This window comes from Rana temporaria, chromosome 3 (genome assembly GCF_905171775.1).
Source record: "Rana temporaria chromosome 3, aRanTem1.1, whole genome shotgun sequence".
In the NCBI taxonomy this organism is placed as follows: Eukaryota; Metazoa; Chordata; class Amphibia; order Anura; family Ranidae; genus Rana; species Rana temporaria.
The window spans coordinates 74,797,562-74,812,104 of record NC_053491.1 but is presented as its reverse complement, the minus strand read 5'-3'; the positions used below and the strand labels follow the sequence as shown (position 1 = coordinate 74,812,104).

Below are 14,543 nucleotides of genomic sequence, written 5' to 3'. Positions count from 1 at the left end.
GGCCTTGTTCCTTCCTCATACTGTAACTGGACAGTAGGAGAAGAAGCATCAGACTAATTAGTTTATCGGCCTTTCTTTCACGGCTCTATTTCTTGTGCTGCTTTGACGACTCCCGGTCTGAGCTATGTCTAATAGGGAATTGGAATAGGCTGATACCAAGTGCATATTAGGCACTTACTGTGTTTGTATTTTAAAAACATAAATGTAATCGTGCAACAACAACAGAGATAGAATAGTTTTTGCCTTTTATATCAGCCTTAAAGTGGAACAAAACCTATGTATCCTTGTATCCTTTTATAGACAAGGAAGCTGCCATCTTGGTCCCTTTTAGATCGGTAGTTGCTATGGTGCTACACATGTGATCAATTCTGGCTTCAGCATAGGTGTGCGCAAGGGGTGTGCCTGGGCACACCCTAATCCTGGGATGGGTAACCTGTCAATGGTGGGCAGGTGACAGGTAAACCACAGTCCTTCCTTGCCGACCCTCAGAACCTGGACAGAAGAGGTGGCGGGGGCCAGAATTTAGTGGAACCGATCTGTATTTTCCTCCTGCAGCAGCTGCAAGTAGGCTCCTCTTCCTCCTCCCTTTTGTCAACATTTAGCTGCTACAGGAGGAAACTAATATATGCCACCCCTCCTTTCCCTGTTACTCTTCCTTCTGTTGCCTGGGTCCCCCATGTGCTCCCTTACTCCCCCTTCATCCCATTGTTTCAGGATGGAGAGTGGTGAAGAGGCCGGTAAATATTTCAAATGCATAGGTGTTGGAACTTTTGGGGTGCACACCCTAATGCAATAGACTGTGCACACGTATGAACTCCAGCCATTTAATGGCTAGACAAATTTGGTTGAGTGTAAAGTCAATGTGACAGTAAATCACAGCATGCCTTGAATGTAACAGTTTGGGGAAATTGTTAAATTGATGGGGTAAGCTCCGCTTTAAAGTTAAAGCCAAACTTTACTCTTAACAGTTTGAAAACAAATAACATTATTTAAAGCTAAACTTTAGGCCAACATTTAAAATGGAAGAACAGGAAGGAATTTTAATGCTGAGGTGTATACAGTGCCTTGAAAAAGTTTTCATACCCCATGGAGTTTTCCAAATTTTTTTCATGTTACAACCAAAAATATAAATGTATTTTATTGGGTTTTTACGTGTTAGACCAACACAAAGTGGCACATAATTGTGAATTGGATGGGAAATTGTAATAGGTTGTCTGAATTTTTTTACAAATAAATATGTGAAAAGTGTGACGCACATTTGTATTCAGCCCCCCCCCCAGTCAATACTTTGTAGAACTACCTTTCACTGCAAAAACAGCTGCAAGTCTTTTTGTGTATGTCTCTACCAGCCTTGCATATCTAAAGGAGTGGCATCTGTGAACAGAAATGTTCAAGTCTTACCACAGATACTTATTGGATTTAGGTCTGGACTTTGGGCCATTCTAACATGAATATGCTTTGATCTAAACCTTTCAATTGCAGCTCTGACTGTATGTTTGGAGTCGTTGTCCTTCTGAAAGGTGAACCTTAGCCACAGTTACAAGTCTTTTGCAAAATCTAACAGTTTTTTTTCTAAGATTGCCCTGTATTTGGCTTCATCCATCTTCCCATTAACTCTGACCAGCTTCCCTGTCCCTGCAGAAGAAAAGCATCCCGACTACATGATACTGCCACCACCATGTTTCACGGTGGGGACGGTGTGTTCAGAGTGATGTGCAGTGTTAATTTTCCACCACGAATAGCGTTTTGCTTTTAGGGCAAAAGGTTTAATTTTGCTCTCATCTGACCAGAGCGCTTTCTTCCACATGTTTGTTTGTTGCGTCTCCCACAAGGCTTCTCGCAAACTGCAAATGGGACTTCTTATGGCTTTCTTTCAACAATGACTTGTCACTCTTCCATAAAGGCCAGATTTGTTGAGTGCACAAATAATAGTTGTCCTGTGGACATATTCTCCCACCTCAACATGGATATCTGCAAATCTCCCATCAGTTTAAGTGGACAGCCAAATCTTTGTAGGTTTGCAGTTGTGCCATACTCTTTCCATTTTCAGATGATGGATTGAACAGTGCTCCGTGAGAAGTTCAAAGCTTGGGATTTTTTTATAACCTAACCCTGGTTTAAACTTCTCCACACCTTTATCCCTGACCTGTCTGGTGTGTTCCTTGCCCTTTATGATGCTATGTATGCACTGTAACATTAGTGTAACATTATACACTAATATTATACACGTTTCAAACAACACTTCCTTGAATTTAGAGCCCTTTTACACTAACAGCGTTGCCACGTTAGCGGTAAAGCTCCACTTTAAAGAATGGTTACAGTGTACGAGAGAAACTTTTAGGTGGAGAAGAACATATATAATCTCAAGGGGATGCCCTTGTAAATAAGATCAACTATGGGGCCCATAGTTGGACACCCTGAGATTGAGCCCACTTGACTTCATCTTAGATAGGCTTCTAATGGGTAAATGTAAACTCCATTGGCTATTGAATTACCTGAGTGGCTGGAAAACTAAGGAAGTTACCTTTACTGTGTAATGTCTTATATTTATTGTGCTGTTGGTATGATTTCTGATATACTTGCTGGTCTCTGTTATGATATGCCCAGTCTGTATCATTGGCTGATCTTGAATCATGGAACTGTTGACTTTGGCTATGGAAGCTGATCTGTTCTGAAACTGTTGTATTTTTTCCTTTTTCTATTTTCTGTTTAATAAAGCTTTCCTTGATTTAAAATAAATAAAATGTTAATTGTGACTTTGCAAGACTTGGCCTTGAATTCCTCCTGAGAAATAGCAGTGCATTTCCTGGCATATGACAAGACCTAGGCATACTTGTGCTTATAGCCCCATACCTGTATATCTGCATTGGGAGAGGCACGCTGCCTCTGATTGCTTATCTCTCAAGATTTTGAATAAGATTTACTTAATTCTGTGGATCTGCTTTTCTTCACCTCTCTTGCTGCGAATTAAAGAATTCCTCACCAGTTATGAGAGGGACAGCTCTAACATAGGGAAGCAAAACCCTGCCTTGAAAAAGACCTTGAACAAGATGACTGCCTCAAAGCAAAGACACAGTATCGAACAAGGCATGGTAGATCATTATTACCACGGTACTGGTAGTTAGTCCTATGGCCTCTACATACTTTTTGAGGCACCGCTTCAACATCACAGGTCCCGACTGACTTTAACAAATATTTCTGAAAACAAAAGGTCACAGATTTTGTGGCTGTTCCCACGTTATCATGATGTGCTTCTTGGTTAGATATTTGGACAATAAATTCAAGGAATAAAGAATTTATGCAATATAAACTCAATGATAGTTGACAAGACTTAAAGTGTTACTAAACCCACAACAGTAAAATCAGTCTGTATATTGGATTGGATTGGAATAAATGCTTATAGAGCGCCGAATGCGAGTTGTGAAACTCGCGTCTAAGCATGCTTACTCAGTAAAGCATGCTTATTATACTAACTGTGGAACCGAAGGGGTTAATCCTCTGCATTGTGTTAAAGGGCTGGTTGAGCCTGTCCTCGCTTATCCTCCCCTTCTTTTAAAGTGGTAGTAAAGTCTTATTTTTAATTTGTACCTACAGGTAAGCCTATAAGAAAGCACGGTTTAGGAGATATTCACACTGCATGCAGCTGAAGACATCACCAGCCCATGCGCTCTGAAGGGGCAGCATAACTGTGCCATCCCTTCATAGTTCAATGGCGCGGCCGTGACATCGCGGCTAGCACAAAAATCAGAAGGGCGGAGCACTCAAACCTGGACAGAAAACCGGATAAAGGTGGAAGCCCTGTCAGTAGTGACAACGCTCTGCTGGAAGACTACGTTCTAAAGTATTTCATTATGTGCAAGTATGCGGTGCATACTTGCACATTATGCAATTGTCTTGCAAGGTTTTTTTTTTTTTTTTAAGTTGCAGTTTACTACCACTTTAACCAGTACCAAACGCCCACTGCAGGTACGCCTTAATGACCAAGTTACAAATATTCTAGTGAGTTTCAAAAACCATTCTGTTTCTAAACACTACCTCCTAAAACATAATAGAGACCCGTCAAATGCTCTCTTTTTGGGGATTGATAAGTTCAAGCCCAATTTGAGAGGGAGCCTACTAGTGAGGGAGATCTCCAAGCTGGAGATGGCTTGAATTTACGGTTTAAAAACATATGCCCCTACGGGTTAATCATTGAAACGGATGTAAATGCCTTTATAAAAACAATGCTTGATTTGGCCAATATGTATACCCGTTGTGACATGCAGTAACAGGTACATATTTTTCCACTCACATTGTTCACAAAGCGTTTTTTTTTTTCATTTCTCTTTTTTCCTAATTTTCATTAATTGCCCCCAATTAGGCGATTCACATAATATTCATCACAGGGATGATTATTATATTTTTTTCAATATTAAAAAAAAATATATATATATTTTTTTATATATATATTTTTTTTGTGCCACCATTGGTATAATTTATTTTATACCTTTTTATAATTATACTTACATTAGGCACTTAGTTATCACATTCATATACTCCTCTTACTTAATTATTGATTGATATCAATGACTTTGAAAGGGTTCACTATCAAGTTTTTATATCTATATTGATTTAAAATTTATCTTTTTCACTTGAATTGCCTTGTAGTAACTCCACTAGGTGTCACTAGTTCCGTGTTGGTTGCCGCTTAGGGTGCGGATGATCCGGGACATAATATTTTTTTAAACAATATTCCCCTTTTTTTCTTTTTTCTTTGCCGGTTGCTTAGACAGAGATTTTTTTTTTGTCTTAACTTTTATAAGAATTCAATAGTTGAATTTAGTTACTCCATATCGGATTATATATACATTTTTCCAAGTACTACCATTTTTGCCCACAATTAACATGCTGATGGCTGTTTCCTTGCATCTCACAACAAGGTTTATCTGTATTTAAAGCGGAGTTCCACCCAGGAAAACAACATTTGGCCAAAAGTATTAAAAAAATAAAATAAAATAAAAGTGAAAAAAAAAAAAAAAAAATTATACTCACCCGAAATACCTGTTGCTATGCGGAAGTCCGTAATCTGCCTCTTCGGCACCGCGGAATGTTTTCTTCTTCTTCTTCTCCTAGTGAATGGGGCGCGCTGCTTTCTGGGAACTGTGTGTGTTCTCAGAGAGCAGCCGCCCATTCACAAGCCGGCACGAGACTCACACAGGCGTAGTAGGAAATGGGCAGTGAAGCCGTAAGGCTTCACTGCCTGTTTCCCCTAGTGTGAATGGCGGCGCGGGACCTGCATCGATCGTGGGATCGGCATCGGGGGGGCCATCAGCGCGGGCACGTAGGACAAGGTAAGTGTCCTTAGTAAATGTCAGCAGCTACACTGTTAGTAGCTGCTGACTTTAAAAAAAATAATAATTGCGGGTGGAATCCCGCTTTAATGTGGCGAGTCACTGTAGTGCCCTATTCCCATTGAGAATGTCTGTTGATGACGAACCGCGTATGGGAGTAAGCGCAGTGACGTCACCACGCTGATGTGAGGAGGAAGGGTTCCTTGTTATGCCGTCCGGCATTTTTTGTACGCTGATTTTATCTTGAATTTTTGTAAGTACAATTTACCCTTTTAATAAAATTACATTTGTTGCGTTGTTACGCTATGGTCCCCCATTTTTTTCTGTGTATACCCGATTCATTGACCGCATGAGCACGGAAGGAGTCTGGGTCCTGGAACTTTCACCCTGTGTGAATCCATTTTGATACCTTTTACCCTTGGAGTTTAAAGGCCGCAGCTGGGCTATAGCCGATAGTTAAATTGGTCTTGCCCTCTGGTAAGCGGCCATTACATTCGGTGGTGGGTTTCTCACTTATTTATGGATTATTTGTGGAGTCACTGCGGTGTTGTTTAATCAATACTTAAAGAACCAGGATTCAATTATAGACTGTTTGGCGTCTTACTCTGTCTGGAGTACACCTATTACATCTATCCTCCTAGTCTGAGGACTGTGCATATTTAATGTTTGGCGCAGTTTTCTTTTTTCTAACCAGTGCTCTGCCAGACACTGATAGAAGTCATAAGACTGCTGATGAGAAAAGATAATTTTGTAGTTTATATTTACTAAAATAATTACATTTACATATTCTGTGTACTGTGGGAGACCAGACATAGTGAATGCAGGGTCCTGGGTTTAGTAACACTAACTTAAACATAATCCCAGATCAAATGTCTAAAGTAACCCTTGCCCAACCAACAGTGCCATCAAAACCCTTATTCATATTAAACATTTTGCCAAAATACATGACGGAAAGTTCAAATTACATCAGTTTATCCCTCAATGATAACAAGGTGGAAATTATTATAAATTATGAAATTCTTCGCAATCTTCTTCTTTTATAGAGACACTTTTTGTTACTTTTCTGTTTCTAAATAGATTAATCAGACAAGGTCTGAATTGCATTTGAACAATGTAATGCCTGCTTTTCTATAGAAAGAATAAAATTATCTTCCATAGTGTTAACCTGCCTAATGTCAAGAAATACATATGGTGTTAATCTAGTTTACATTCTATGAGGTGAGCTGTAATCTGGATAGAGGAAGACCTGTTGATGTGTTGCATCTAGATTTCGCAAAAGCATTTGATACAGTTCCCCATACATGCTTAACTTACAAAGAGGAAGATTTGTATTTGTTCACAGAATACAAAGCTTCCTATGAATGGCTGAGCATTGCTCAGACCGACTCTATATTGCTGCGGGTGTGAGATGAAAAGTCTCTGTCTCAGGCCTTGTACAGACGAGCAGACATGTCCGATGAAAACGGTCCGCGGACCGTTTTCATCGGACATGTCTGCTGGGAGATTTTGGTCTGATGTGTGTACACACCATCAGACCAAATTCCCCGCGGACAGAATACGCGATGACGTGGCGGCGACGATGACGCCGCGACCCAGGAAGTTCAATGCTTCCACGCATGCGTCGAATCACTTTGACGCATGCAAGGGATTTCGGCCCAGCGGACATGTCTGATGAGTCGTACTAATCATCGGACATGTCCGACGGACAGGCTTCCAGCGGACATGTTTCTTAGCATGCTAAGAAACATTTGTCCGCTGGAAACCTGTCCGCTAGCCCAGGAATCCGGTCTGGTCGGCCCTACGCACGGTCGGACATGTCCGCGGAAACTGGTCCGCGGACCAGTTTCAGCAGACATGTTCGGTCGTGTGTACGAGGCCTTACAGCTGAAACCCAGCACCGTGTATTGTATATAGCTGAAACTACATGCAGTACCATACAAGGTTTAGAGACACTGCATTACTTAGTGAACAAAATAGTTTGTTTGGACCTGTGTGGTCCAAACAAACTAAAGTGACAGGAAACCTGGAAATCAGCTCTAAAGTGGAAGTTCAACCTAACTAAAATCTACTCACAGCCACAAACTAACCTATTTAGCCCCGTAAAGCAAAAATCGTTATAAATACCTTTTCTGAGGCTGCTCTGGTCCGGTCTCAGGAGGCAGAAGCTGTGGGCAGGACACAGCAGACAACAGCTGGGAAATGCCTGGGAAGTGATGTCACCCAAACACTTAATATGGGTCTTCCATTGTCAGATGCCTCTTCTGCACCCTACACAAAGAACCCGCCGCTGACAGCTCAGTGTGGGACCGGAGTGGCTGCAGAAAAGGAATGTATAGCAATTTTTGCTTTGCAGGGCTATATAGGTTAGTCTTAGATTGTGGCTGCAAGTAGATTACATTTTTTTTTGTTTTAGGCTGAACTTTTACTTTAAAGCGGAATTCCAGCCTGTATTAACCACTTGCCGATCAGCTGCAGCAGTTATACGGTGGCAGGTCGGTTCTCCTGCGAGGGACCCGCGATCATGGTACACAGATGCAGAAATGGGACCAGCCTATGTATACAGGAGACATCTCAGAGATCTGCTGTTCCCAGTGACCGAGAACAGCGATCTCTGTCATGTCCCTGGCAGCCCACCCATCCTACAATTAGAACACCCAGGGAACACAATCAACCCCTTGATTGCCTCCTAGTGTTAACCCCTTCCCTGCCAGTGTCATTTATACATTGATCACTGCAATAATGTCACTGGTCCCCTAAAAGTGTCACATAGGGTCAGATTTTTTCGCCGCAATTTGTTTGCCACTAAAATGAAAAAAAAAAAAAAAAAGAAGAATCACAGATCATCGCCATTACTAGTAAAAGCATAAAAAAATAAAAGTTCAAAAATCTATCCCCTATTTTGTACACGCTATAACTTTTGCGCAAATCAATCAATATACACTTATTGTGATTTTTTTTAACAAAAATATGTAAAATACATATTGGCCTAAACTGATGAATAAGAATTTTTTTTTGGATATGTATTATAGTAAAAAGAAAATAAATGTTTTTTTTTTTTTCGCTCTCTGTTTATAGCCCAAAAAATTTAAACCATAGAGGTAATCAAATACCACCAAAAGAAAGCTCTATTTGTGGGGGGGAAAAAAAAGGACATACAATTTTGTTTGCATACAACGTCGTACAAAAATGGCTTGGTCAGGAAGTGGTTAAAAAAATTAAGTAGCTACTAATACTGGCGCTGCTGTACTTTTACTATAAGGACACTTACCTGCTCAGGGAGCCCATGATGTCGGCACCCTAAGCCGACTCATCGATCGGCTTTGGATGCAGGTGCCAGTATCCTTACTTGCGGCTTCACAGCCTGTTTCTATGCATGCGCGAGGGGAAGGAGGAGGGTCCGTAAATGACGGAGATCACTGCAGCGCCTTTACATGGAACTGGGAGCGAACACCTGCTTTTGACATTTATCCGTCCCCCCCCCCCCCCCGAAAGGTGCCAAATGTGGCACCAGAGGAGGGAGGAAACAGATAAGCGGAGCTTCCAATTTTGGGTGGAACCCTGCTTTAGGTAAATCATAAAGTCATGTTATACAAACCCATAAAGCTGAGTAAAAACACAATCACTTTATGTGTTAAAAGAAAAAATACATAATTTTATAATAAATAAAAAAAATATATACACATGTCTTTACCTGCTCATAGTTCAGACGCTGAATTTCAGAAATCTCTTTAGGTTTTGCCTCTAAAATATAATCTCCTAAAAGAAAAGTGACAACCAATTGAAACAATTTCATTCTAAAAGGTATAATAAAATACACATGTACAGTCATTTTTTGTTTTCTAGGGAAGAAGAAAAAAAAAAAATTCTTGTGAAACTATAATCAATAGTTTTGTCAGTAACTAATATATGGCAAACCTTCATTTATCGATTTAGCAATGACATTTTCAGCCTTTTCACATTTCAGAACACAAAAGAAAATCTATCTAAGCTCCAGCATACAACCAAGGCTGCATACACACAGGCTGAATATCGTTTTCAGTTTATCTAGGAATTTCTCAAATAAGTGTTCACCATCAAAAGGTATGCGTAGAAGACACTTTTTACCAGCAGGCTATAGGGACACTAGAGCAGGCTTTCTCTCGGAATTTAATGCATTAAGGTAAAAAAAACTTTGCGCCTTTAAAACCACTTTAACTAGCAAGGCCTAACTAAACAGTAAGTGTCAGGTGTCTGTGAAAGTTAGAAATTTTAGATCGCCAACTCTGCGTTCTCCAGGGTGCGGAGTCTAAGCCACAGCCTGTTTCTTTACCAGGGCCTCTGATGGTGGGGATGGACTTGCAGCAAGCTAAAACCAGGTACACCCAAGTAAACCCAGCTGAGGATGCAGAGACCACTCAAGTCAAACAAGTCGAGGTCAGGGTAGACGGCAGGCAAGCACAGACGGAGTCAGTACACGGGAAGTCAGAATACACGTAATAGTAGGCAGGAGCTCAGAGAACTAGGAAGTTGCTCAGGCAAAGCATTGAGTATGTGTGATATAGGGAAGCAAACTGGGAGGTGGGGCAGGAAACGATGGAAGGAAACAAACCCACAGAATAGCAGGCAATGCCCATAGGTGAGCACAGAAGCCAAACAACACATATAAAAGGAGTCAGAAGAATTATAAAGAATTACACAGGCAGGAAACGTTTAGGCTAAATCGTGACAGTAAGAAAAATGTAGAAAAATATAATAAAACAAATGTCACTGTAAAAATATAAAGCTACACTACCTTAAATGTGGACCGTGCCAGTCAGAGCAGTGGACAGTATCAGCAGGGCAGCGGACGATGTGTGGACAGCGTCAGTAAGCAATTTGTGGATAGTGTCAGTAGGGCTGTGGATGTTGTCAGTAGGGAAGAGGTTGGTGTAAGAATAGCCGTGGATTGTGTCATTAGTTAATTATTTTTATCATTTTATTTTTTACCAATTTCTTTTTTATTATTTATTTACAATGTTATTTTATCATTTTTATTACATTTTATTTTAGGACCCAAAAAACTTCACCAAAGTTCGGGGGATTTGGTGAAATATCAGGGGCCTAAACAGAGCCCTGATGTCTCACTTTTGAGACAGACAGAGAAAGTGACAGAGCAGAGACTCTCTGCAGTCTCAGCTGCACTGGATAGTGAATGAATGGGAAGTGCTCTGCACTTTGCCGCTTCCTGTTAATTCACAAAATTAAGCATAGTAAATAGTTTATTATTGTTCTGTTATGACTGAACACAGCAAGTGATCAAGTGGTACCGATCACTCACTTGTTAATTCAAAAAAAGAAGGGGCCAGTAAATGATTTATCGCCCACCATCTCTGCCGTTTATCCTGAAACATTCCCACAGGATCTCCATTTAATTTTTTTGGGTTACAAACACTTTAACCTCCTGGGCGGTGTTCCCGAGTCTGACTCGGGGTGAGATTTTTGGGCTAGGATCGGTAACCCCGAGTCAGACTCGGGCTCGCCTCGCTGGATGTACAGGGAGTTTTACTTACCTTGTCCCTGGATCCAGCGATGCCACCGCGCTGTGTGAGCGAGCAGGACCTCGCTCGATTCACACAGTGCCTCCGTGTGACGCTGATCTCCGTTCCCTGCGACGTTACGACGCACGGGGACGGAGAACGGCGCCAAATTCAAAAAAGTAAACAAACACTATACATACAGTATACTGTAATCTTATAGATTACAGTACTGTATGTAAAAAAAACACACCCCCCTTGTCCCTAGTGGTCTGTCCTGTGTCATGCATGTCATTTTATATAATAAAAACGTTTCTTTCTCCCTGCAAACTGTAGATTGTCCATAGCAACCAAAAGTGTCCCTTTATGTCAAAAATAGTTTTAGATCAGCTAAAAAACAGCGATAATAAATTATAATCACTTGCAGAATTGTGCGATAGCAATTTGTGGGGAAATTCGTCATAAAAAAATAAAAATAATGACAGCAACAATTCTGCAACTGAGCAAATTTCAGTGATTTTGATTTGATTACATTATATTATTATTTGTTATAATTATTTATAATTATTTATTATATTATAATTTATAATTTTGTTTTAAAAAAAATGTCATACCCGGGATGCCTATTAGAAGCTTGTTTGGTCAGATTTAAGTGAGTTATTTCTAAAAATGACAGACCTACAATATAAAACGCCAAATTTCCTTGCAAATAATGGTACCGCTTTCAGCATGTTTTTTCTGAAAGAATCATACCGCCAGGGAGGTTAAGTCCCAGGAAGCTTTGGCCGCTCCAGACTCTACAGAACTCCACCTATCTCCAAGCCTCCTCCATCCTACTCCATAAACAAACATTAGTTTCTTTTGCAGTAAAAAAAAAAAAAAAAATGGCATGGTTTCAAAGAATATGCCTGTTTACTGTACAAGGAAAGAGCTCTTGGGAGATGCATTTCTCTGGGCTTGGTTACCTCAATAGGAAATTACCACCAGCAGCTGCCTTTACAAGAATATTACAAAGTGGTCAGTTACATAGGAAACTCAGTCAAACAGTAAAATTCGAGTAGACTACAGAGAAGCATTTAATATAACAAACCTAAGATTATTCTTAAAATAATTAATGTGTAGAAAAATGCATTTTAAGTTATGACATCTAACCAAAAAGCTACAATAAAAGGGGTTATTAATAATCAGCTAAAACCTAATCTACTTTATATGCTCCACGCATTGAGTTACAATGAAATTGTCCCAACAAATTCTCTTCTATTTGTTAATATTCCTTTGTACCAAAGCTAGATTTTAATATGGCACCATACAGTATATTGATAATGTAAACACCCCTGTGAAAGTGCCACACAACTGTCAAAAGTAAAATCGGTGATCAGATAGCTGCCAGCTCACTTTGTGGTGCTACAAGTTGGGTCACGCCAAAGCAAATTAAGAATATCGCTAAACCAAATTAAAAGGTTTTTGTTCATGTCAGTAATCAACAGTCTACAAATAGAAATTAAATTACGGCTCTGAGCAAACCAAGACAACCACACAGCGCCAAGTAAAGATTATGTAAAAAAAATAAAGAAAAAATACACTTCTAGTTAGCAGTGGACACACTCGTATGTTTAGTTTTCCTCTATTGATACGTAGTGTACTATATGTATATAATGTATTAAGCAAATTAAACCAAATGGTTTCTATTAGAGTAAAAAATAATTACAATTAAAGTACATCTTTCAAGACAAAAACATTACAGTTTATACTATTGTCTTCCTCTCAAAATTGTATTTGCTGCTAAATGTAAAAAAGATACATAAGTTCCTTGATCTGCCGGAATCCAGTGCTTTCCTCCTCTCAATCCTCGCTTGTTCCCATTTTGAGGAACCCGGGCTTCCCTCCCCCAGGCATGGCGCCTGTTCCGTGGTCTCTCAGAGAGAGGATGCTTCCAAGTCTCTCACTTTCTGACCACGGAACGATGGCCCTCGATCTCCACATTGACGCAGCCGGACGGACGATTTAGGTTGGACTTTTGGTTTGCTTTACAGCTTCATCATTTTCTTTAAACCTCAGGACCCCCTGCGAACTTAAGTCATCAGCTGACAATGTTCGAATCTCTTTGGGCACACAATGGCCTAGTTTGCCTCATCCTCTCTCAGATGTATTCACTATTAATCTCTCCCCCCAGAGGACTTTATTATGCCTGGCCTTAAAAAAATGGGAGGGACCATGATAGGACCTTTACACTTGATTAACACGGGAACATCATACATCTTGCCTTAAAGTCCTCTGAATGCAAACGTATTCAGGAAAACAATTACAAAATGACACACACGTTGGTATTGCACACCGGCGGTAATGTGCAAATACTTAATCTTTTTCACTTCCAACCAATACTGTTTTGGTTTTGGACAAGACCAAAAAATGTGAAATAGTGTCCCCTGTCCCTCCCGGCATCTCCAGCAACAATCTGAAGCACCTGGTAAAACACCAGATAACAAAGCCCCCTCAGGAAGGCCCCCCCCGGACAGCAGCTTTAGCAATGCAGCAGAGGGAAAGGAGCAGGGAAGGGAGGAGAAGAGTCAATCCAATCCACCGAAGCGGGAGGTACTGTACTTACCCGTCCGAGCGAGAACTCGCTGACGCATTCCTGACAGAACTACAACCGCAATTGAGGTAGCTGTCGGCCCGGTCCACTGTGAGTGAGACAACACCACAGCCCAGTCATATGTGGACCTCGGAGCAAAGCTCACCGGCCACCCCAGGAGCCATGGGGTATGGCGTGGCAGACGCAGCCTCTTTGCAAAGGTGTGCCCACGCTCGCTGGTCGGACTGAGAAGACTACAAGGATCTATATTATCCAGCCTGTCTCTCAGCCGACAGTTGAAAGAAGATTCTGCAAGAAAAAGTAAAATAACATTTCTCCTCATGGCGCTGGGCCCAAAGGGAGCCATACATCCTTCTCCTTTGCTAGGCAGAACGAAACTGAGGCTGCATGCTGCAATGAGGAGGGTTATGTCTGAAGGGACCGCCCCCTGGGCAGGGCTGTTCAACTCTGTTAATGTAATATGTATGTAAATTATCTAACATGTTTCTGCCTTGTCCTCTCCTGTAAACAGGGAACATAACCCACTTGTCAAAATTTAAAAGGAGCTGTGTCTGTCCATGGACGATAAGAGAAATTAGCATTTTGTATAGTTTGTAATTAAATACAGTATGTACATGAGGGCAACAAATGTAGGATCTGTTCCTTACTTGGCGGGCGATTAGACAATGCAAGCCTATTTCTCTCGCTGGTCATTGTAGATAAACACCCTACTATCCAAGAAATCAGGACTACTTGTATAGGAATATACCAGACATACAGGAAGTTGACTGAAAGGCCCCGCTGAGCTTTAAGAATGGGTCCCACAGCCTCTTTCTCCCCATGCTCTGGTGGATGTCAATATATCAAAAGTGGACATATAAGGTTGCCTAGGTACAGTCCACGGATAGCTTATAGGGGAGAACCATAAGTTGGGGAGTGGAGGATTGGGCAAGTAAAACTGCTTTTCCTGCCGCCTAGCGGTAAATGAGCAAAGTAACACTAAACTCTGGTTTTAATCATTTCTTTTTTTATTCGTGTATTGTTAACTCAAAAGGTACATTCTATTGGCTCTCAACCCCCTCCAAATCTCTTTTCATTGTTGCCGTGATCTGACTTTCTGTTAGAGGATGGTTACTTTTGTTCAAGGTC

The 14,543-nt window shown here is 40.8% G+C and overlaps 1 protein-coding gene across 2 annotated transcripts in view; it reads right to left on the bottom strand.

The window, feature by feature from the left end:
* Positions 1-14,543, bottom strand: part of MINDY2 (MINDY lysine 48 deubiquitinase 2) — a 149,858-nt gene that overhangs the window by 113,384 nt on the left and 21,931 nt on the right. For both annotated transcript variants that reach the window (XM_040342766.1, XM_040342765.1), the window contains exon 3: positions 9,022-9,086. In XM_040342766.1, the coding sequence (XP_040198700.1) occupies positions 9,022-9,086 (65 nt within the window). The remainder of the gene's footprint in view (positions 1-9,021; positions 9,087-14,543) is intronic.